The following is a 24,168-nucleotide window of genomic DNA, read 5'->3' as shown; positions in this document are numbered from 1 at the left end:
TATACCTTTTCCTTAGTTAGAACATAACATTACTGGAAATATAACATCACTCGGCTCAATATTTCAAATAAATCCATTGTTTGTATTCTACCTTGTATGAACTGTTTTTTGCCACTGAAGATGGTCTGTAATTTTCAGAGCAAAATATATGGCCTTATAATAAATTATTACCTTTACCTTGTGTTTACATGTAAATAATTCATAAAACTATGGCACAAGTTTCTCTAATAGAAAGAATGGTTTGATAGTTTTAATTTGATGCTTTTTTGAAATGTTGTTATTTTTCCATATTTGATCGTCTTTTGAAACAAGCACTTCTACACCTCCCAAATTTAAATTGGAATGACTGTCTCTCTGTTGCCAAGATATGAGGAGAGTTCCTTCCTCATAAACGACAAGCATTAATGCCCCTCCCCAAAAAAAATTATTATTTTTTTAATTTGAGGTAATGCTGTTTCATTTCATTATGTAATTACATTTCATTTTATTTCAAATCACTTAATTTGGGGCTTAATTGTAATCTTAATTTATTATAACTACCCACTAGGTGGCTCCTTGACCAAAGGACTTGAACAATGTTAATGAGTGTCAGTTAATGTTTCGAAATGTAAGGATATTCATTATGGATGAAGTACATTGCAAGCAAAGGATCGCATGAAAGTGAATTTCCTGCATTTCATTCCATCAATGAAGCTAGAGACTTGGGGATTATAGTGGACAGTGAGTTAAAGTTTAGGTGCTAAGATGGTTAAGACATCATCAACAATGCACAACTGCACTGCTAATTTGAAAGAAAAAAAAAGAAGTTATATTGACACTTTACGTGGTCATCTGGATTCCAAGAAAATGGGTAGACAAATGAGAAGTTTCAGAGGGAGGTGACCAACATGATAACTAGTCTACAGACCTGCCCATATGAACACAGGCTGAGGGAACATGTTCTTCATAGTTTGAAAAACAGAAAGATGAGAGAAGATATGATAGAAACATGGAAGCCAATAAGCAGAATGGAACTTATAGTATACATATAAGTGAGATTGTGCCACTTATGGCTGGTAGACAGGTAAGCAACCATTTGAAGGCAGAACTTGGGATACTTCTTAGATATTGGGTTAAAGATGTGGATAAGTAACATGTAAGGTCCACAAGATTCTTTTCATGGCCAGTAATTAGTGTGTATGGAATTGTCTGAAATTAATGTTATGATTGCATCTTTGGTGAATACATTCAGGAAGAAACATAACTATTTAAGTATGAGTGGCAAAAATGGCTTTCTCAATGAGTCCTTGGACTTTTCTGGAGGAGCAAACACAATAATAATTAATAATTTCAGTGAGGTACATATCCAGTTTCTTTTCACACAAGGGAATGTAAACAAATCCAATTAAGCCATGTTGTGGATTAATATCATATTCCATTCAGTAAAACAAAGAAGAAAAAGCAAAATTTTATAAATGTGAATTTCAATTAGGGTTACAAATTATTACATGCTCAAAAAATTATTATCAGAAGGTAGAACAATCAAAACTAAAGAAAATATATAAATATTCTTTTTGGTTTTGCTCATGTGTTTCATACAGTCCTTCATATATATTCTGATGATGGTTCTTTCCCTGAAATAGTACACAGCAGCTTTTTTTTTTCATCTTCCACTTAACATAGGGCTCAATGATCTGTCAAGACCAAACAACTCTGGCTTTAAAGAAACCTAAATAAAGTTAGGACAAAGACAATCAATTTATAAGGTCTGCAACTAGTCAATATGTGTATTCTCAGAATGATTTCTCTGCCTTGCAAAAACTCAGATTTCATCATCATCAAATTCCTGATATGTATCCCCAAGGGAGTATAGAATATGATAGTACTACATGAAAAACTTACATCACCACTAACTTCCTATCTACAATTTATCCAATTCAATCTGTTACCTGTCAAGATTCCAACATTATCAGATTTTATATTTCTTCTAAGGCACTTTTTACTGTATCAATCCACCTATATCTTGGTTTTCCACTTTCCTCACCCATTCTGTTTAAGTGACCATACCACCTGAGATTAGCTCTACTAACACATTCCTGGATGCTGACAATGTCAAGTTCTTTCCTAATACCCTCGCTTTTAATATGATATTGTCATTGATGCCATCTGTTCATGGCCCTAATCTTTCTCAGGACTCTCATTTCTGCAGTCTCTAGTCTTTGGTCAAGTGTTTTACTTCTGACCTAGCTCTCAGATCCATAAGTCAAAACTGGTTTGAACACTGTCTTGTATACAGCTAATTTAGTGTTCCAACTAATTGCTCTCTTATTCCATGTGAATTTATTCAATTGACTTCCCACCATATCAGCTTTGCTGATTCTGTTTTCTATTTCTATATTGAATTTACCATCTTCACTAAAAAACATGCCAAAGTAGCTGAAATGTTTTACTTGTTCCACAGGTCCCCCCGTTCACAACACAGTTGACATTTTCAACAATTCTACCTATTTTCATTGTCTTTGTCTTTTTAATGCTGACCTTCATACCATATCTAAAAAGAAACCGAACTTTTGATAGAAAATAAAACACAGGCCAATATAATTATTCAAATAATTTATTTCAATCAATATACTCTCCTTCAGCTTCAATACAGCATTTGGCACGGTCAAATAATTCGTTAAATGAGTTTTTTATATCGGTTTTTGGGATACTGTTGAGGGTCGTGGTTACTGCCATTTGAACAATTTCAATGGTATCGTATTGCTTTCCTTTCATTGGCAAATGAAAGAAGTCACCGGGTGCTAAATCAGGCGAATATAACGAGTGATCCAACACACAAACTTGGTTTTTGCTCAAAAACTGTCTCACAATGTCAAACAATGAGATGGTGCATTATCGTGCAAAAGTGACCAGCTGCTTGCATTACGATATTCATGCCATACATGAATTCTGGCTATCAATTGCTTCAAACTTCAAGATAAAACTCACCATTGACCATTTGGCTAGGCGGAACGAATTCTTTGTGGATAATGCCCTTGGAATCGTAGAAACAAATCAGCATTGTCTTTACCTTTGACTTCTCCAAGCGACTTTTTTTTCCAGATGCCCTTCTTCTGGTGGTCTCCACTCAGCACTCTGGCGCTTTGGTTCAGGCTGATACTCAAAACACCACATTCGTCACCAGCAACGATCATTTCAAGGAAGTTTTAGTCCTTATGAGTGGTTTTAATGAGGTCCTTGCAGTGTTCAATTGATACATTTTTTTGGTCATCGGTCAACTTGTGGGGAACAAATCGCAAATTCAATTTACGAAGGCCCAAACTCTCAGTCAAAATGTTGTGCACAGTTGATTTTGGAAGTCCCCAGTTCATCTTCAATCAATCTCACATACAATTTCGGGTTTTCTTTCATGAAATCATGCACTTTTTTGATGTTAACTTTGCTCAGTCTGGTTTTTGGGCGGCCCCGCTTTTCGTCGTCCTCAAGTGTCTCATGACCACTTCGAAATTGCTTAAACCACTTGTAAAGTTGAGTATGGGATAAACATTCATCACCATATGGTTTTTGAAACATTTGATGCATTTTGGTAAAACTTTTACCAAGTTTAACACAAAAGTCAATCACAGCCCTCTGTTTGAAACTCATTTTCCAACCATTCGTCAAAACATACTTGGTACTCTTGGTACCATAACTCGGCTTCTAATGAAACAAATGTCATGAACAGTTACACAACACTAATGAAGATTGCCGCTTTCGACAACAAAAAGATACAACAATTGACGCAACTAGTTTTTTCTATTTTCGAAAAGTTTGGTTTCTTTTTGGACAGAGGGTGTATTACAACAGTTATTCAATTTAGTCAGGAAATCTTGCAGACTTCTAGCAAATTTATTTAGAAGTATAACATCATCCACATAAAGCAAAGAACTGACATTAACATCTCCAATTTTGATATCAGGTTTAATACCACTTTCCTTCATAATGTGATCCATATAGATAATGAATAACAGAAGAAATAATGTACATCCTTGTCTGATACAAGATTCAACATTAGACCATCTTCCTGTATTTCCTTCAATTCTAACTGCTGACTTACAACTCAAATAAAGACTAACTATTGCTTGATATAATGCCCCATTGACACCATGCAACTGTAGCGTTTTTGAATAGCTTTTCTCCTAGCACCTTGTCATATGCCTTTTCCAGATCTACAAAAATTAAATAGAAATCTTTGTTATATTCCCATCATTTTTCAACTATCTGTCATAAAGTGAAGATCTGATCCTGACAGCCTCTATTTGGCTTGAATCCAGCGTGTTCTTCACCAAGTTTTTCTTCCACAATTCTTCTCAACCGTTTCTCAAGTATACTTGCATAAACCTTACCAGGAACACTCAGTAGGGAAATACCTCTGTAATGCTCATATTCAGTTTTATTTACCTTTTTATATATATAGGTACTATGAGAGCTCTACTCCAATCATCGGGAATTCGTCCCTCTGTCCAGGCCTTACAGTAGCTGCACTGCATAGTGCAGCTACCGTAAGACTTTTCGACCTCCATAAGTGATTGTTTCTGGTCGAATATCATCTACTCCTGCCTTTCCACATTTCAGGCCTTTGATGGCTTTTTCTACTTCAAGTATGGAAATGGCATTCCTGATTGCATCTTGTTTAATTTTTTTTTTCACCACTGTGCTGTCACTACTTGTTTCATTTAGGGATATCTTTTTCTCCAGGTTTCATGTCACCCTTATCATCTCTAGTTCCTTTTACAGCACTCTTTCCTCCATTTTCGAGCTTTTTCAATAGCCTCCAGAATATTTTGCCATCTTCTTGATATTTGTTTTTATGTTCTTACCAAAGTCCTCCCATGACTTTGTTTAGCTAGTTTTACATAGTGTTTTGCTTTCTTACATTTGTCTCTGTATTCTCTAAGAGCACAAACTGACTTATTTTCCAGGAATTTTTGATATGCTTTCTTCTTTTCCTTCAGTACCTCTTGAAATTCCTGTGTCCACCATGGAGTTCTCATTTTTCTATTCTTGCAGACAACCTAACTACATGCCTCTCTGGCTGAATCAATCAATGTTTTCTTCAGCAGTTGCCACTGAATCTCCAAGGTTTGGTTCCTGTTCTCAAACTCTTTCATTTTTTTTGAATAATGTTTGAGTAATTTAGTCTACAGTTCACATCTGATAGCTGCTCAACTTTTATTCATTTTAAAACTTTATTACATGTTCTTCTTTTCAATATGAAATTCAATGGCAGCATGTAATCAATATTAATTATACCTCTGCTTATAGAAGTAATTAATATTAATTAATTACTGCATTCATCATCATTATTACATATAAAGAAAAATGTAAATGCACTCAATTTATGTGATGAATTTTAACACAAAAAGACTAAATCATGATCACTTCTAATTTCAAATCCTCTGTACACTCTGGTGTCCTGAACCGCTGAGAAAACATCCCCATCAACAATAATGCTGTCAACGAGACTTTTCTTATTCCTTGTGTCTTCTCTTCATGTGAATTGATGCATATAGTAATAACCAGTCCATGCTCTGAGCAGAAATGCAACGGGCATTTGCCTTCATTATTAGCTTTGCTCTTTTCTCCAAATTTTACCAAAATATTTTTGTATGTCTGACAATCACTTCCTAATCTGCTATTTAGATCCCCAACAAGGACCAACTTTTCCTTTTTCATTGTGTCAGTTGCTTTCTCTAAAGCCTCAAAAAAATTCCTCCACTTCTACCTTAGTAGAACCTTCTGTGGGACCATAGGCACAAATAAGCCTCATATTTGCCTACATCACTTTACTCGACACTGCATGCCATTCAAGAAGATCAGCCTCGTATTTAGCATGAATATAACATTTTGTATTTATTGCTCAGAAAGATCTCACCAGTTGTTGTCTTTTTTGTTTCAGTCACCCCTATTACGTCGATCTGGTACTTATCCAATTCCTCAGCTAGCTCCATTTCTTTGCCGTTTAGGCTTCTTTTATTGATAGTACTGATCTTGAACTCTGGTGATGTTGAGTTGGTTTGTGTTTCTGGATCTGTTCCAGTAGCTGACTTTTCACTGTTTACTCTCTGAGATTTTGAGGAGGAAAACACCATGAGACAAGCATCCTAGAAGAGATTCAAACCCAGGTCTTTACAAAAACGTTGTAATTACCAACCAAGCTTCAGATGCTCTATAGGGAGTACAAAAAGGCACGTCACATCTTTCTGCCAAATATGCTATTGAGGCATTACTATTATATTTATATATTTTTCTTCCTCCTCTTACACATAAGGCACAATGACTAACTAATTTGACTTGATAGTACCCTAATTCATACTATGACAGGCATGGTTAATCCTACATACAAAGTTTACTATTAGGTATAGTTTCTGGGAAAATTCTCATGCTACGTCTCTTAAACACTATTATTATAATTATGGCTATTATAGCCTGTTTTTGTTTAGGAGTGTCCCTTATTTTAAATATATTGGCTAATATTACTCAAGAAAGCGGTATATATATTTTACGGCATTATGGGTGAGTATAGAAGGCAATTATAGCAGAATAAAAGAGGTGAAAAAATTTTGTACATACCTTGTTTTGATTCCAGGATGTCTTCCAATTTCATGATCCTGCTGAAGGTTGTTTATAAAGAGGGGGGGAAGGAGGGAGCGTGGGGGTGTGTTTTGATGCGGGAAAATAAATTTGGAAACCCGGGTTATGTATTAATAATATATATATATATATATTTATATATATATTATTGTGTTTAGGGATGCATTTTGTGGGTGGGGGGAGAGAAGGGGGAAGGGTTTACTTATGTGGAAACTGGGGCAGGGGAGGGGGCTAACAGGGTGCAGACTCCTACAAGAACACCACCACAGCCCCTTTATCAAAATTTGTTGCAAAACTCATCAAACCACTACTAACAACGTCTATCTGTATGATCAAAAATACGGACGACCTATTTTGGAAAATAAATAACACTACTCCATCCCATGATGACATTCTCACCTCACTAGATGCAACTTCGTTATACACCAACGTGGATGTCCCCAGAACATTAGACATCGTACACACACACTACTCACAGAGACCACACCTTACACACACACACACACACACACGCGCGCACAAAACACCAAATGACATCATTAGCTTGATGAAACTCACAATATCCGCCAACTTCTTTAAGTTCAACAACTCCTCATAATGTTCAAATTTTCGGTCTCCCAATGGGCCAACACATCAGTGGGCAACTAGCAGAATTATTCCTGGCACACATTGAATCACTTCTACTCCCCCCCCCCCGCATCACCTTTTATGGCAGATACGTAGATGATATTCTATGCATTGGTAAAACCTCACACATCTGTGCCTTACAAACATCCCTTAATGATTATAGCAACAGACTACAATTCACCATGGAAACAGAACAGAACAAATCCATCAATTTCTTAAACCTGACATTAATCAGAAGCAATAACAAGATAGCTACTAAGATATTCCACAAACCCACACATATCAGAAACTACCTCCATTTCAATTCATACCACCCATATTCCGTTAAAAAATCAGTCATCCTATCACAATTTATCAACCAACAGCGATTATCTTAACACGAAATTAAAGTATATTTAACACAGGTTTTCAAAAATCGCAACTATCCCACACATCTAATAAGTTACGCAAACGGTATGGCAAAATCCCGTCATAACAATAATACAACCAAAACAGACTTCCCTACATGTATGATCATCAAATTGCCATATATCCAAAACACATACAAAGCCTACAAATACATTTTCAAAAACAGGGACTATAAGCTAGTATTCACCACAAACCAAAAATTAGCAACTCTCCTAAAACCCACTAAATCTCTCTCACACAAAGAAATATTCGAACACTCTACAACGTAGTCTACAAATTTCCTTGTCAAAAAGACTGTGACGTCACCTACACTGGCTCTACAATTAGGTCCTTATGGACTAGACCAGTGATGGCAAACCTTTTTACTCAGATGTGTCAAACATCTTTTTTTTTTAAATATTGCCGTTGTTGATGTGCCACTTGCATACATGCATTATAAATTAAACTACATAATCAGAGATGGTGACTTACATATATATATCATATTAGGCTATTTATTTAATAGGACATTGACATAAAAATCTATAAATTCATATTATACAATTAATTTAATAAACTGAAATAATATGAATTCATAGATTTTATATCGATATCAAATTGTTGCTGAGTACTGATAGAAAGTTGCTTTATAGAAGGGCTATAGTGTGTACATTTTAATGCTACACAGGCAGTGCTTAAAACCTTGCTCAATCTATTTCTCCCTTTCGATTTGATTTTATTTAAAGCAGAAAACAGAGTTTCACAAGAGTATGTAGAAGAGAAAATTGTTAGAAGAGCTTTAGCAAAGATTTTAAGAGTATGAAAGTTTTCGGGAAGGTTATTCCACACGCTTAGAATTTCACAGTCTGAATTTTTACATTTTACAAAACACGGTATAATGGGACGTTCCCGCTCAAGTTCTTCTAATTTGTTTCTAAGAGCAATATACTTTCTTTTCCAGATAGGAGATTACACTGGAAGTTGGCTAGCATTTCTAGATCTTTTAAATCCAACCACTCAAAGTCATCTAATTTAAGCTAAATGAATTCTGTTTCATCAGGATGCTTTATGAATTGGATTGTTTGTTCCAACATTCGAAATTGCTTACATCTAGAAGAAAACTGCTCAGTTACTGACTTTAGAACTTCAATAAATTGGTTGATATGTTGTTCACGATTTTTGGGTCTGGTTTCGTTAAAATAATTTTTCACTTTTGGGAAATATTTAAAATTGTTACTTTCTAAATCATGTTGAAATATTTTGAGTTTATTCTCAAAGCTCTTGATTGTGCTAAACATAACATCGACAGATTTTCCGAAACCTTGCAAATGTATATTAGGTTCATTCAGGTGCAATGAAAAATCTGTGAAAAACATCAGCTTACTGAGCCAAGCAGAATTATTCAACTGAGAAAATTCGTGCTCCCTGCCCTTCGTATTTAAATATAATTTAATTTCATTTAAACATTCAACAAACCGTTCAAGTACTTGGCCGAATCGAAAATATTTTCGATAAATCTATCTGTTTTTCACGGAACACTTTAACAACACAGTCGCATGTCTTTACCTGTCGTGTTTTGAGGTAAATTTTCTAACTTTATCAATTCATCATGCATAGAATCACTGTGAACATACCTTGCAATAATAGCCAATCGAGCTGATGACGTAATATCTGTAGTTTCGTCGCGACAAATGGAAAAACGATGGCATGAGTTCAAGTCTTGTTGTATTTGATTTTCTATACTAGCATTCATTGATATAATTCTGTCTTTAATAGTATTCCTACTTAATGGTAACTCTTTCGTGCGCTTTACAATAGCTTCCTTATTATGAATGTCCTCAAATAAAAATGGTGCACACTTTATGAAAGCTTCTTTAATATAATCACCAACACTAAGTGGTTTCCCATGTTCAACAATAGTATGTGAAATACTGTAACTTGTGGCTACTAAATTTGAAGGTCCTGAAACAAATTTAATTAAAACGGTTGGTGGGGTAGCAGTGTTCACTTTACTTGGCCAGTTTGCCTGTTTTGAGGGATGACAAGATTGTGATTCTGTCAGTTTTAGATGTTGCAATATGTATTCTTTCTTCAAAAGTTTTTTCTAGGAGCCATTTGTGCTTAGTTTCAAAATGTCTTCTTACATTCCAAATTCTATTCACAGATAGCTAGCCACACAATTTACAGAGAACTTTATTGCGTCTATCAATAACACCATATTGTTCAGTCCAGGCATCTTGGAAATTTCTTGCACTTCCTTTCTGTGATGTTTAGTTTTTTATTAGTCTAGCTGCCATTGTAAAAGGGTTCACAAATTAAAAAAGAGCAGAATTATATAAAGTGGTAATTAAGCAGTAATAATTAATAAGAACTAACAATTACTGGAAATGAATTATACACCAGCAACTCAAATTACTTAAGTGGCAGACCATGCAAGACTACCACTACTACTACTTTCAGCAGGGTTGCCATATTTATTACCAGTACATTCGTAGAAACCGTGTTAATTCATCATGCTAAACCTACTAAATAGCAGCTATTTAGTAGGTTTTGTTGCGATATCATCGTAAGTTGTTACTATTTGCATTATTTAACAAAATTTACTGAATTTATTGCAACTATAAAAATGTTTTCATTATTTACTCAGATAAATTCAATATTTAATGCTGTGAATTATATTTTCTGTTATAGTGGTTTTAAATATGTTTAGAACTTGTATTACTCAGTCGAGAGACTTGGAATGCATGCATGAATGAATTTCACAGACGTCAAATGAAAACTTTAAGTTTATGATATATAAAGCACGTATTTATAAGTTTCTATCGTATAATATTGATAATAAATTTCACAAGTTTTTATAATATCATATGACTATGCAGAAATTATAATGATTAAGAAAGAAAACGTAAACTTAAAACGCTCGTTGTTTATAGGCTAATTACAAAATAAAATAGAAATAAGCTAACTACAAAATAAAACAGACTAACTATAAAATATAATTCTTTCAAAGAACCCAAACCTACCTTCACCTTAACTGTGAGCAATCTTACATGATTTATCACAGTTTTTTCATCAGAATACCAATATTTTTCAACATCCAAGGTGTGTCACCTGAAACCCTCAAGTGTGTCAGTGCTGACACGCGTGTCATAGGTTCGCCATCACTGGACTAGACTACAAGAGCACTTCAGGGATTGCAATATTCCCATTCCGGAATATCTGAACACAAAAAAAAACATCGCAACATCAAAAAGAAAAATAAAACACAGAGTACAGGGAAGACAGAAACTGCAGCTCACGCCCTTGAACTGAAACATATCCTCCAAATCGAGAAGGCCATAATCATAGACAAACAAGACAACGAAACAATGCTTAGAATATCTGAAACTATCGCCAAAAAACACGATGAAAATTCAATCAACATCCACTGCCCCTACCTAATTTCCGAATGTTGGACGATCCAGAACTTACAAATTAAGCCACGCCTCCAGCCATTTAGTGACAACAAATGCCCTTGTTTGGCAGATTCAACTTGCAGTCTTGACATAGCCCTACACTCATTCCGAATAAGTTCCGATGATGGTCAGTCGACCGAAATGGGTCCGCACCCTGTTAACTCCCTCCCCTGCCCCAGTTTCCACATAAGTAAAACCTTCCCCTTCTTTTCCTTTCTTTTAGGCTTGCACGGTGATCCGAATGCATTTTTGGAAATTATGGAGACAACTACCGTGTTTGAATAAAAACTTTAGTTTACTATTACTAAAAAAAATTTTTTTTTATTACTAAAATTTTCCCCTTCCCCTTCTCTTCCCCCCCTCCTACAAAATGTGCCCTTAAACACAATAATATATATATATATTATGAATACATAACCCAGGTTTCCAAATTTATTTTCCCACGTCAAAACACACCCCCACACTCCCTTCCTCTCCCCTCTTTATAAACAACCTTCAGCAGGATCATGAAATTCGAAGGCATCCTGGAATCAAAACAAGGTATGTACAAAATTTCTCCACCTCTTTTATTCTGCTATAATTGCCTTCTATACTCACCCATAATGCCCTAAAATATATATATACCCCTTTTTTGAGTAATAATAGCCAATGTATTTAAAATAAGGGACACTCCTAAACAAAAACAGGCTATAATAGCTGTAATTATAATAAAAGTTTACTGATTGTATCTTCAGGATGAAAAATTCCAAACCCAAAAGTCCTTAAAATGGGTCTGTACATCTTAGATAGGATTTCAATCTATGTCTTTCCAACCAAAGGGCACTTTCATTACCATCTATACTACAGAAGTTCTCGGCAGCTCTGTTGGTATTTATACACTTTTTTAAGTTGTGTTAAATTCATGATAATTGTATTCTTTTCTCCCCATGAAAATTTTCATTAGGTGTGTTTGCCTATACAAATACAGCCAATTCTCCTTATATCAGATTCATCTGGCTAAAAGAACAAACTCTCTTATCAGAGTGTGTAACCCCAACTATGAAATTTGGAGGTGGCGGTGTGATGGTATGGTCTTGTTTTTCCTGGTTTGGCTACAGACCTCTGTTCGTGGTCCAAGAAAACTGAACTCTGTGAGGTATCTGGACAATGCAATGCTTTCTACTTTGTGGCATTTCTACAGAAGTGACCATTGTCTCTTTCAGCAAGATAATGTGCTATAAGGCTACTGCTGTAACTGTGTAGTTGTAGACATGAACATCACAACACTTGAATGGCCTCCACAGCGCGCTGTCTCAACCATTTTGAACATCTGTGAGATGAACTGGAGCATTGGGTGAGGTCAAGAAATGTCCACCCCACAACAGTCCAGGACTTCATTACATGCATACAGGAAGAATGGTCCAAAATTCCCATTACATTTGTAGATGCAGCAATCCTGTAGGATTGCTGCATTCATTGCAGTGAAAGGAGATTCTGCACCAGGGCTGTTTGTTCCTCACACTATGGTGTTCACTGACTTCTTTCCAAGATGTGTATACATATATAATGTCATCACGTCTTTACATCTTCTGAAATAAACTGTTCACCCATGAAAAGTTAATTCTGCTTCCTTTTAAGTGTTGTTACTTTCATTAAATACAAAATTAAAAGTATTTTGTGAAGTCCTGATATAGTAAAGGCCACTCATCATCACCAAGAAACATTCAAAACAGAATAATACACAACTCATTATGGTAAAATTATGCCGATGACCATGTATTAGAGTAATAACTTTATTTAACTTAATGTTTCAACTCTCACACACACAAACAAACAGGTTACATTACAATCCACACAGTATCCAAAGTAGCATTAATTTGGTCAACTGTTAACCCTACTAGCCTAATCTCTGGTAACCTTAACTGCAGAAAACACTGAATACTACTTAGTAAAATTTTCAAAAATGTTGCTACATAATGAATTTAATATTACAGTATGTCTTCTTGAAAAAAAACTAATTAATACTTACTTTTTATTTGGGGTCTCAGCAAAACACTTCAGTGAAGAAGTTTCCACTACTGTTTCACAGAAACAAACTACTGGGTCTGCTACTTTTATATCTATGAAAATTAGGAGAATATATATATGTAATAGGAGAATGGTTTATATATATATATATATATATACATAGTATAACAGACCAGTCCACTTTTCCTTCTTAATGCAACTTCCACAAAAGGTTCTAAACATAGCACATTAGACCATGAATATCAGGAGAAAGTCTGCTCTGGTACCAAATGATGCTTTACATTAAGGCTTCAATAAACATGCAAGTCATGTCATTACAGTAAATGATATTTATTATCATTTACTGTAATGACATTTTTGTTTCAATGTCTCTCCTTGACTAATATATAGTCAACATTATATCATTCATTAGTTAGTTAGCGAACAGAAGTACTATCAAATGGCTAACCATTGGATAGTATCTATTATTTCTTGTGATTTAATACATGCCTTAGTATTTAAGGCATGTTCAGCTAATAGACATTCAATCTGGAAATTGTAATTCTATATATTCTTTGCTCCTCAGTTTCAACCAGCCTGTTTGTTTATAGCCATTATGATTATATGATCATGTAATCTCACATATATCAAGAAGAAACCGGGATGTATTTTGTCTTTTGGAAAGAAATGGAAAGGAAAAGTGTGTTGTGGAACAATATATTGAGCTAATATCTTCAATAATAACACTACTCACTTACTATTACTAAAAAAAAATGCTATTTGGAGACCCACTTCAAAAAGATGTTATAAAGATGGCTCCAAAAGAGAAGAAATCATTATCATGAATTCCTTTGTTTATCAAAGGGAAGAAAAAAAAAATTCTCTTTAATAATACTGATAAGCAATTTCTTGAGATTCTACCTAGTATCAGATTGAATACAATTCCAGATATACAAAATTATGAGTATTTTGTGAAGTCCTGATATAGTAAAGGCCACTCATCACCAAGAAACATTCCAAACTGAATAATACACAACTCATTATGGTAAAATTATGCAGACGACTATACTAGAGTAATTAGAGTGTATTAGAGTAATAAGTTTTAAAGATTTCTTGGCTATTTTTTTATTTATTTATTTTTTTAATTACAATCTTCAAGAATATATGGATTTGTGTATAAAATCTACAACACTGGGATTCAGTATGTCTAATAATTAGTTCTGTTATCAGTGTCCTATGTATATGGTATAGTACATAATTCAGTTGATTCTTACATAGCCAATTCAGAGGGAACATTGAAATGGTTAGATGAAGTGATTATAGCAGGGCAGAGTCAGGATTAGAAAAACGGGGATGGTCAGAATGAAGAAAGAAGTGCACTATAGCAGAGAGAGAGAGTAAAGAGTGATTGTGTAGCTGGGATGGCCTCAAAGAGTGGAGAATTGTAATGCTTGTATACTAATGTACAGAGTATCGGAAATAAAGGGGCTGAGTTTGTAGCATTGATCAAATCAGTATGCCCAAAGATAATTGGCATAAGTGAAACTTGGTTAATTGAGGATGATATACTGTCAAGACTTGAAATGGTAACGTATAGAATTTTCTAAAAGAATAGGAAGATGAAAGGAGGGGGGGGGGGGGGTATTGTTAATGGTAGCAGAGAAATTGTGTTCTTTGAGAGTGGAAGTAGAAAATAGTAGCACGCATGAAGATTTTGAGGATGTTTGGTGAAACTGATATCAATAGAATAATATATCTAATAGGATGCTATTATAAGCCAGGGAATGTGGAGAGTACTGACTGAAATATTTAGACAAATTAGTTGGGCAAATAAAAGGAAGATGATCCTAATGGGAGATTTTAATTGTAGGAACATGGATTGAAAAGAAGAAATAGTGTATAGTAATGAGTGAATTTGGTCAGTTTCTGCAGGATAATTATCTAAAGCAGAATGTGATGGAAGCTACATGTGGATCATTGGTATTAGATTTGGTGATATCCTCACATGATATGGTTGTGAATGAGGTATCAGCACTGCCACCTGTTGGTGAAAAAAGTGATCATGGCGTATGGTTTTTTAAGGTAATCAAACAGGAAAAAGTTGTATCAAGAAGGTCATATATGGAACTATAAGGTTGGTGATTATGAGAAGCTCTGTAGTCAACTGGCATCAATACATTGGATTGATGAATTGTGTAGAAAAGATGTTGACAGTATCTAACAGATGGATAACTGCAAATAGAGTAGGGGTGAGATGGATGAACAGTGAAATCAAGCAAGCAGTGTTTAAAAAAATTGTTATAGAGGAAGTAAGAGACGGTTTGCAATGAACAGATGCATGAAGAATATAAACTGCAGGCCAAAAGAGTGACAAGCAAGGTTATAAAAGAAAAAGTAGAATATGATAAGAGATTGGCGTAAGGTCAAAACTAATCCAAGGGAATTTTTCTACTATGTGATAAGCAAGAGGGAAAATTATGGCAGGTTGATACTGGTGAAAGGTTATAGTAGAGTAACCATAGCAAATGATATAGAAGAATTATTTAACGAACACTTCATCAGTGTGTATCATAGTGGTATGAATGATGATGTGCAATATGTAGAAGGGAAGTGAGGATTAGGAGAATTAAAGAATCAGAGGTGTATCAAGTGTTGCTTGGGTTAGATGTTAATAAAGCTGTGGGAAAGGATAACATATTACCATGCATTTTTAAAGAATATGCAAAAGAGTTAGCCATGCCTAAACAGAAGTTTCCAATTATAGACAATGGGTTGATGAACATAAGCTATTCTATGATGGTCAGCATGGGTTTGTGAAGGGAAGGCCTTGTTTTAGCAATGTGGTTATGTTTTATGATAAGGGACAATCATATACAGTGATATTCTCCGACTTTGCAAAAGCATTTGATAGATTACCACATGATAAGTTGGTGTACAAGCTGCAGAGGATAGGAATGGATAGTATTGCTTAGATGGATCAGAGATTGGTTTTCTGAACGATACAGCAAGTTGTGTATGATGGAGCAGTGTCTCAGAAAAGGAAGGTAACCAGTGGTGTGCTCAAGGTTCTGTTCTTGGGTCCCTACTGTTTATCTTATTTGTTAATAACACTTCATATGGAATGACTGGGTATCTTCAAATGTTTGCCAATGATGCAAAGTTAAGTAGAATTATCAGGAGTAGTGCTGATGTTAATTCTCTAATTAACATCAGAAAAAGAAAGATTTCAATACACGTTTAGTTTGAACAAATGAGTGGGGTTGAAGTTTTAATATTAATAAATGCAAGGTGTTACACACTTTGGGATATAGAGATATAAGGCAACATACTGTATTGGTGGAGCTGTACTTCAGGAATGATGAGATTTGGGATCTTGGAATGAAGGTAGACAGCGGACTTATGTTCTGGGGCACATTGCACGTTTCCCAAAGACTGCACATCTTCTACTGACATGCTGTAATGATAAAAAGTACATTGGCATGTAGGAATAAAGGGGGGGGGGGGGTGCATCTATATAAGGCATTGGTCAAACATCATATGGACAACTATAATCAGATTTGGTCACCTAGATTTCTTTATATTATAGAAACACTAGAGAGGATCCAAAGAAGAATGACCAAAGTGATATCAGAACTCTGGAGTGCTGGTTATGAAGAGCATTTGAGGAAATGTAGATTACAGAGGTTGATGAATAGGAGGAAAAGAGAAGATATGATAAAGACCTTCAAGTTAGTTAAGGGATTTTATCAGACTGGATGTTAAAATGGGAAGAATGAGAGGTCATCCCTTGGTGAATGGAATGCATAGCTAGAGTGCATTGTGAATGAAGGTAGAGTAAATAACTTCAAAGCTCATTATGATAGGCATGTTGATGGTTGAGTGGGCCTCCCATGATGAGTCTATTGGCTCCATGGAGGTTACCAAAATAATAATTTAATAAATTTGTAATAAAATTTTATTAATTAACTAAAACAATGTGGTCTGTATATATTGCAAACATCACATACCAATCTCTGAGTACATTTTCCTTAGATCATGCATTACACAATCTAAATACAATTCTCCTGTACCTAAGATAATATGTTCACCAGACTCTTCCACCTAGATAATAAAACGCAAAACAATGAAACAGCATAAAATAAATAAAATAAAAGCTATATAACTAATCATATTATTATTTATTAAAAACATCCAACAAAACCAACCTGTACCATGATATATGGGGGAGAAAAAAGTTTTTTTTTTTTAATAATTATAATTTCTATTGCTGTTTGATATGTCATTCACTAAGAGGTTGAATTTCAATTCCATCTTTCCCTATTTGAAGATATTATATGCTAGAAATAATTTTTATTTACAAATAAATGACATCAAAAAACAGAATTTGTGGAAAGCTTGTAACATACAACATAATTCCTAAACTTTCAAAATCATTATGTATGAGACAAGATGTATCTGTTTTATAGTTATCCATAGTATGATATGAAATAAATATCTTAAGACCATGCTACTGCATTCACAAATATTTTATTATATAATTCTTTAGTACACAATTTCACTTTTTTTAAAAGGAAATGCATTTAACCAGCATTCTTTTAAATTGCGATTAGTTTCTCTGCTAAAATCAAGTATCTTTCCATTAGTGCATATCTTCCCCTCCAGAATTTATACCAATTGGCAAGGCTCAACAAATTATAAAATACACTACTCACCACATAAAACATTTACTCACCCAGCCCTCCCCCCCCCTCCGGTTATTTTTTAATGAGACTGAATATTTTAATAGGATATGTTCGATATATCTAAATAAATCAAAATTTCTATGAAATGATTAACTGTAGTGTACAATAGTTGGAAATGTAAAAATCAAGTGGATATTAAATCCAGCATTATTTCAAAGCAGAATACAGAAACTATAAAACTTTCGTATGAAATTTGACAAGAGAGCTTACGGGAATACCCTCACCAGCATTTATGAGTTGCCCTAGCTGGACCTTATAGGAGACACGATCACTACCCAAGCATCCATATATTCACCTCCTATTGGTCCATTCTGATAAAGTTTCACTGGCCTGACAGTTATTTCAAACTGGTTGGTTTTTGTTAGAGACCAGGCAGAAACCTTAAGAGAGCAAAAACTCTTTCAATACTAAGGAACTTGAAATGTTGGAGAGGTTTTTTTTTAAATAAAAAATAATCTATTTTGTCACTTCTGCAGCAACTCACTAGCTAGCAAAATCTACTTGCCAAAAGCAAGTGAGCAAGCATATTTGTCGAGCCCTGCCCTACCCTGTATGTAGACCATCTTAAAGAAATCACAGCAGTGAATAGGAACAAAAAGTATTATTTATGTTGTACACCATTAAAATTTCTTGCATTAGAAATTTTAACTTGATAATACTGAAGGAGTTTACAAATACAACAGAAAAATCATAATGGCATACGAATATTAAAATTAATTAAAGATGAGCATGAAAAGATGACTTCAAGACAGGAATTAGGATAGGTGATAGTAGAGTGATCAGTAATCTGAGGTTTGCTGATGATACCATACTCTTCTGTAATGACAAGGAAGAACTAGGACAAATTCTTGATGAAGTCAACAAGATCAGTAATAACAGAGGACTTCAACTCAATCCTAGCGAGCCAAAGACTATGGTTCTCAAAGGAAATACAAACAGGGAAGCTCTTGAGAAACAAGTGTACCTTAATGGAGAAAGAATTGAGGAAGTCAGCAAAAGTTTAAGTACCTGGGATCCATTATTAATGTGAAGAATTGCTGTTCAGAAGAAGATTAGTCGCTAAATCAACAGTCAGACACTTGCCTAAAATTTGGAAGGATGGATTTATCTCAATGGGAACAAAGTTGAGGATTTTGGATGCAGTTGTTTCACCAATAGCAACTTATGGATGTGAGACTTGGAACCTAAAAAAGTCAGATAAGAAAAGGATAGCTCCCCTTGAGATGTGATGTTACAAAAGGCTGTTGAGGATATATACTGAAAGGCATACAAATGAATGGGTGTTAGAAAATATCAGTAGAACTTCAAGGCTCCTTAAGAATATTGACAGAATAAAAAAAGTTAAAATATTGTGGATACATTGAAAGGATGGAAGGAGAACTTTTCAAAACAGTAATAGATGGTAAAGTTCCTGGAAAAAGAGAAAGAGGCAAATCGTCAATGAGATGGATGGATGGTTTGTGTGGCACATCACCGAGCATTGGAGTGACCATGTGGCATTTGTGGATGTCCAATGAGCAGATGATGATGATGATGAAAAGAGTGTCATGAAAGTATTTTCAACTTTTAAAACAGGAGATGCAAATAACAATTCTTAATAACACTGCACACTTCTTTCTCAGTATTTACTGGCAAGTGGCATTATAGTCAAATTAGAATTCAAAAAAGGGAAGAAATATGTACAGTTTATGTCAGCATATTAGACAATATTTGAAGTTTAAAAAAGAAATTGCAAAACAAGGGACTGTCGAGCATAAAATCTTAACCACTGAATCAGGCAATGGAAAACGTCATCAACTGATTGGTGACACAGTTTTAGATTCCAAGATGTTTGATTCTTGTGATGAACTAATAAATGTATCATAGGATGTACTCAACGAACTGATGTCAGGTGATAATGATGAAGGCTGTGAAGGTTTTTAATACACAGTGTCTGAAGTGAGGAACATCATCATCAAATTAATGACATGTACCCTCAAGGGGTGTACATGTACCCTGACATGTACCCTCAAGGATATGATAGTACTACGTGAAAAATTTATATCATTACTAACTTCCTATCCACAATTTTCCTCCAAATCAGTCTGTTACTTGTCAAGACTCCAATATTATCATTATCAGATCTTATATTTCTATCGTCTAAGGCACATTGTACCATATCAATCCACCTATATCTTGGTCTTCCTCTGGGTCTTTTTTCCTACCAACCTGGCAGAGAACACTTGTTTGGCTAATCTTTCCTTGCCCATTCTGTTTAAGTGACCATACCACCTGAGATTAACTCTGCTAACGCATTCCTGGATGCTGACAATGTTAAGTTCTTTCCTAATATCCCTGTTTTTAATATACTATTGCCAATGATGCCATCTGTTCGCACCTCTAATCTTTCTCAGGACTCTCATATGTACAGTCTCCAGTCTTTGATCAAGTGTTTTACTTTTGACCAAGCTCTCAGATCCATAAGTTAAAACTGGTTTGAACACTGTCTTGTATACAGCTAATTTAGTGTTCCGACTAATTTCTCTCTTATTCCATATGAATTTATTCCATTGACTTCCTACCATACCAGCTTTGTTGATTCTGTTGTCTATTTCCATATTTAATTTACCATCTTCAGTAAAAAGTGTGCCTAAGTAGCTGAAATGTTTTACTTGTTCCACAGGTTTCCCGGTTCACAACACAGTTGAAATTTTCAACAATTCTACCTATTTTCATTGTCTTTGTCTTTTTAATGCTGACCTTCATACCATATCTATTACAACAGTTATTCAATTTAGTCAGGGAATCTTGCAAACTTGTAGCAGATTTATTTAGAAGTATAATATCATCTGCATAAAGGAAGGAGCTGACATTAACATCTCCAATTCTGATATCAAGTGTAATACCACTTTCCTTCATAATGTGATCCATATAGATAATGAATAACAGAGGGGATAATGTACATCCTTGTCTCACACCAGATTTAACATTAAACCATCTTCCTGTACTTCCTTCAGTTCTAACTGCTGACTTGCAACTCAAATAAAGACTAAAAGTGAGGAACATTTTTTTTAAATACACACACACACACACACACACACACACACACACACACACACACACATATATGTGTGTGTATAAATACTGTAAACTGTTTTAGGTATTCTGATCAGTCTGGACCAGAATAAGAGACTCCAGGGAATGCAAAAAATTTTTCTAAGCTATATTTGAGAATACTATTAGTTACTAGTTACATGCAATCTTCCTTAACTGGATTTTATCAAACTAAAATTGAATATCTTTCTAGGTGGTAGATGTCTTTCATCGCCCAGTGAAATACCATCACATCTTGCTTATTAGAGGCCTAAAGTGGCTACAGCCAAGTTTGGTCACTAGAGCAAGTGTTCTGGTTTGTGTCCTCCCCCTCTCTCTCTCTCTTCTCACATGCAGTGTGAGTAATACCCTCAATGACAAGCCAATCATATTGTGCTTGAACCCCCCCCCCCATTCGAGAATACAGTGATAAAATGGTTCTGGAGGCCAGATGCTGGTTAGTGCACAGGACTGAACCCACTAGTAACAAATCTGGAGGCTTCCCAATTCACTAGCATCAAACACTGCAGCCACTTGTTGTAGCTGCAGTGCTTGATGCTAGTTTGTGACTGGAGGATCATCAAATACAGTGGTTGCAAGAGGAACTGTCAAGGGCTTGTATGGACAGGAGACCATATCATGCCCTTGACACACAGGAAATGCAGATTTTACATAAAGCTTGACAATTCTTGATTCTTCAGCTAATTTCCAAAAACAGGGTAAGTCCTGCTAATTGTTTTGGATTAGCCAGGCTTTTCTCACATTTCATGGAAATAAACTCAAAAAAAAAAAAAAATTATTTTCTTTCTTGGGGTTAAAGAATGAAAGGAACACAGGTGAGATCATCAAAAATTCTGAAAAACTTCCTTTACTAATTTACTTGGAAATGGGTTTTTAGGGTATTCGATTGTATTTCATGTTAAGTAATACTTTGTTTTGCATGTTTGCACCTATGCAGTACAGTAGTGTGTATGCATGCATGTGCAGATGATTTCTTTACTATGTACAGTTTTACTGCATTGTGTATAGAGATTCCTCTTAGCACATAAAAATGAGTCCTATGTTTTTTTTTAAAAAAAAAAAAAGACCGTGTCTAGTGATCTCCAACTATATCTTATCTAGGACCCATTATTGAAAAGAGGAGCTGTTGACAAAAAGAAAGGAAAATATCCCTCTTTTTGTTGAATTTCTTAATTGTATGAAGCAAGACTTTTTTTTTTTTTTTTGAGGCAGATGAAATTGTTTTAATGCACTGAGGTGGGAGAATGAAAAGAGGTGAAGATGAATGAGGATTATACAGGAAAGAGTGAGAGTGATATAAGGAAAGGTATAGTTCTCAGGAAAATAGATCATAAGGTGATTGAAAATCCCTTCCTTGGAAGAGGGAAGTATATAGCAAGTCACTTTTCACTGATCTATTCCAATAAAGAACTTGAATTTCTAACACGTTAGAAGTAAAAGTTATTCATCTCCCTGGTAGAGTGGTTTGCCTATTCCTAGGTCAGCTAATCACAGATACAAACTCAAAACATTAAAGTAAGTGACTTAAGTGTTTACTCTTGTGATCACAGCGAAATTGTAAGATCTTAATTCCCTTGTTTTGTTTAAAAGAAAGGTCTGTGACAAGATCTTCATTCATATTAATTTATTTATCAAATGGAATAAATTTTGTGACTGATGATAAATATAAAGAGCTAATTAAAGAATTTTAATTAAAAGATTGGCCCTTCACTATGGACCTTTGATTAAAAACCAGAAAACTTAAACAGAAAGTTGAACAAACACAAAATTCTTCATCAACATCTGCAATTGATTTATAATCTACTTCTGGAACCTCAACATGCCAAACAGCCATTTTGAAAATGCTTGAAGGGCCTATTAAAACACAGAAATTAAATGAAGGTGGTTCTGAAATGAGGAAATATGATGAAACCAACTTAAGTTTTGGATTTACTTGGACCAAAAATGAAAATGAGTCAAGCAGAGTATGTGTCAAATGTGAAAAATTTGTAAGTAATTGTTATAATATTATATAATGATTTAGTATCACCTCTATCAGCTGCAATTTCTGCCTCATTTAGTAGGCTTTCAACAAACTATCTTTTCTTGCATTTTTTTTAATCTCTTCACGCATTTCTTTATATTTCTCTTGTATGCTGATGTTATTCTTATCTTGCATTTTTTTTTCTTTACTTATTTTCTTTCTGCAAGAAAGAAAAAAATTGTCTAAATATAACATCCTATATTTATTATTTCACAGGATTTCACCTATTTCAGTCTTCTTTGCCACCAGTTATGTCCATATGGAACAAACACATCAAATTGAGAGAACTTCTCTAATTCTCTCAATTTGATTTCATTTGTATTGATAATATCCTTTATGCAGAAGGCATCTGTCTTCAATCCTTCTGAGAGTGTCTTTTATGGTGGTCAGCATTCATTATGTAGATAAAGCACATACTGGAGTAATCATTTTACTTAAAACTAAGACAAAGTAACACTTGACATTTCGACCTGTGTGTGTGTGTGTATTCATATTTATATATACTGACTATAACCGAGACTAGAATAACAATTAAATTAATTCAAAACGCAACATGTTTCATCGGATTGTCCGACCTCTTCAGGTGTGGGAACACAGAAAGCAAGTAAACACTATAAGAAACATCGTATCACTATAAAACGACTATTACAAAATCAGTTAGCTTTGAACTGTAGCTGCAGTCCGTGTTGAAGTTCTATTGTTAAGTAGCTGCGTGCGTCTGATTTCACTCATGTGCCAATATCGGATAGCAGAGCTGAAAGAGTCCGGTAGATTATAGCTGAGGTTATTATTTATGTGATGAGGGTCCATAACAATTTCCTTAGACTCGACTATGCGTCGCTCCACCTCGTCAGGGCATATACAAAGGTTTGAGGTTGTTGTCCAGTTTATCTCATGTTGATGGCCTTCATCATTTGTGTTTACTGAAAACAGTACATGGCTTGACAGGGCACTTGCTCTAGTTCTTTTGTAGGCAATGTCTCTCTGATGTTCTTCTAGACGTAGGAGGATGGATTTTTCAGTTTATATATATATGATTATATATATATATAATCCACACACGAAAGACCACAAGACCTATAGCACACTAGTGCTGTGTGTAGGCAAGAGGAATAGAAGATAGGAAAAATCTGTTCACATTTTTCTTGAACAGCTGAGGGTTGTAATCTTTGAGAGTGGCAGAGACTGTTCCAAAGGACAGAAGTAGACGGAATGAAAGAGGAGGCAGTGAAGTTAGTTCAGT

The 24,168-nt window shown here is 34.8% G+C and overlaps 1 protein-coding gene across 1 annotated transcript in view; it reads right to left on the bottom strand.

Annotated features, from left to right (window-relative positions):
• LOC150105257 (116 kDa U5 small nuclear ribonucleoprotein component) overlaps positions 1-24,168 on the bottom strand; it is a 358,330-nt gene that overhangs the window by 81,488 nt on the left and 252,674 nt on the right. Inside the window, exons 16-17 of the mRNA XM_090394018.1 lie at positions 17,075-17,168; positions 13,090-13,180 (exon numbers count right to left, since the gene is read on the bottom strand). Coding sequence (XP_090250144.1) covers positions 13,090-13,180; positions 17,075-17,168 — 185 coding nt within the window. The remainder of the gene's footprint in view (positions 1-13,089; positions 13,181-17,074; positions 17,169-24,168) is intronic.

This window comes from Typopeltis vanoorti, chromosome 6, assembly GCF_054136105.1.
Source record: "Typopeltis vanoorti isolate ZY-2024b chromosome 6, IOZ_Tvanoo_1.0, whole genome shotgun sequence".
Lineage (NCBI taxonomy): Eukaryota > Metazoa > Arthropoda > Arachnida > Uropygi > Thelyphonidae > Typopeltis > Typopeltis vanoorti.
This window is presented reverse-complemented; position numbering and strand designations above follow the sequence as displayed.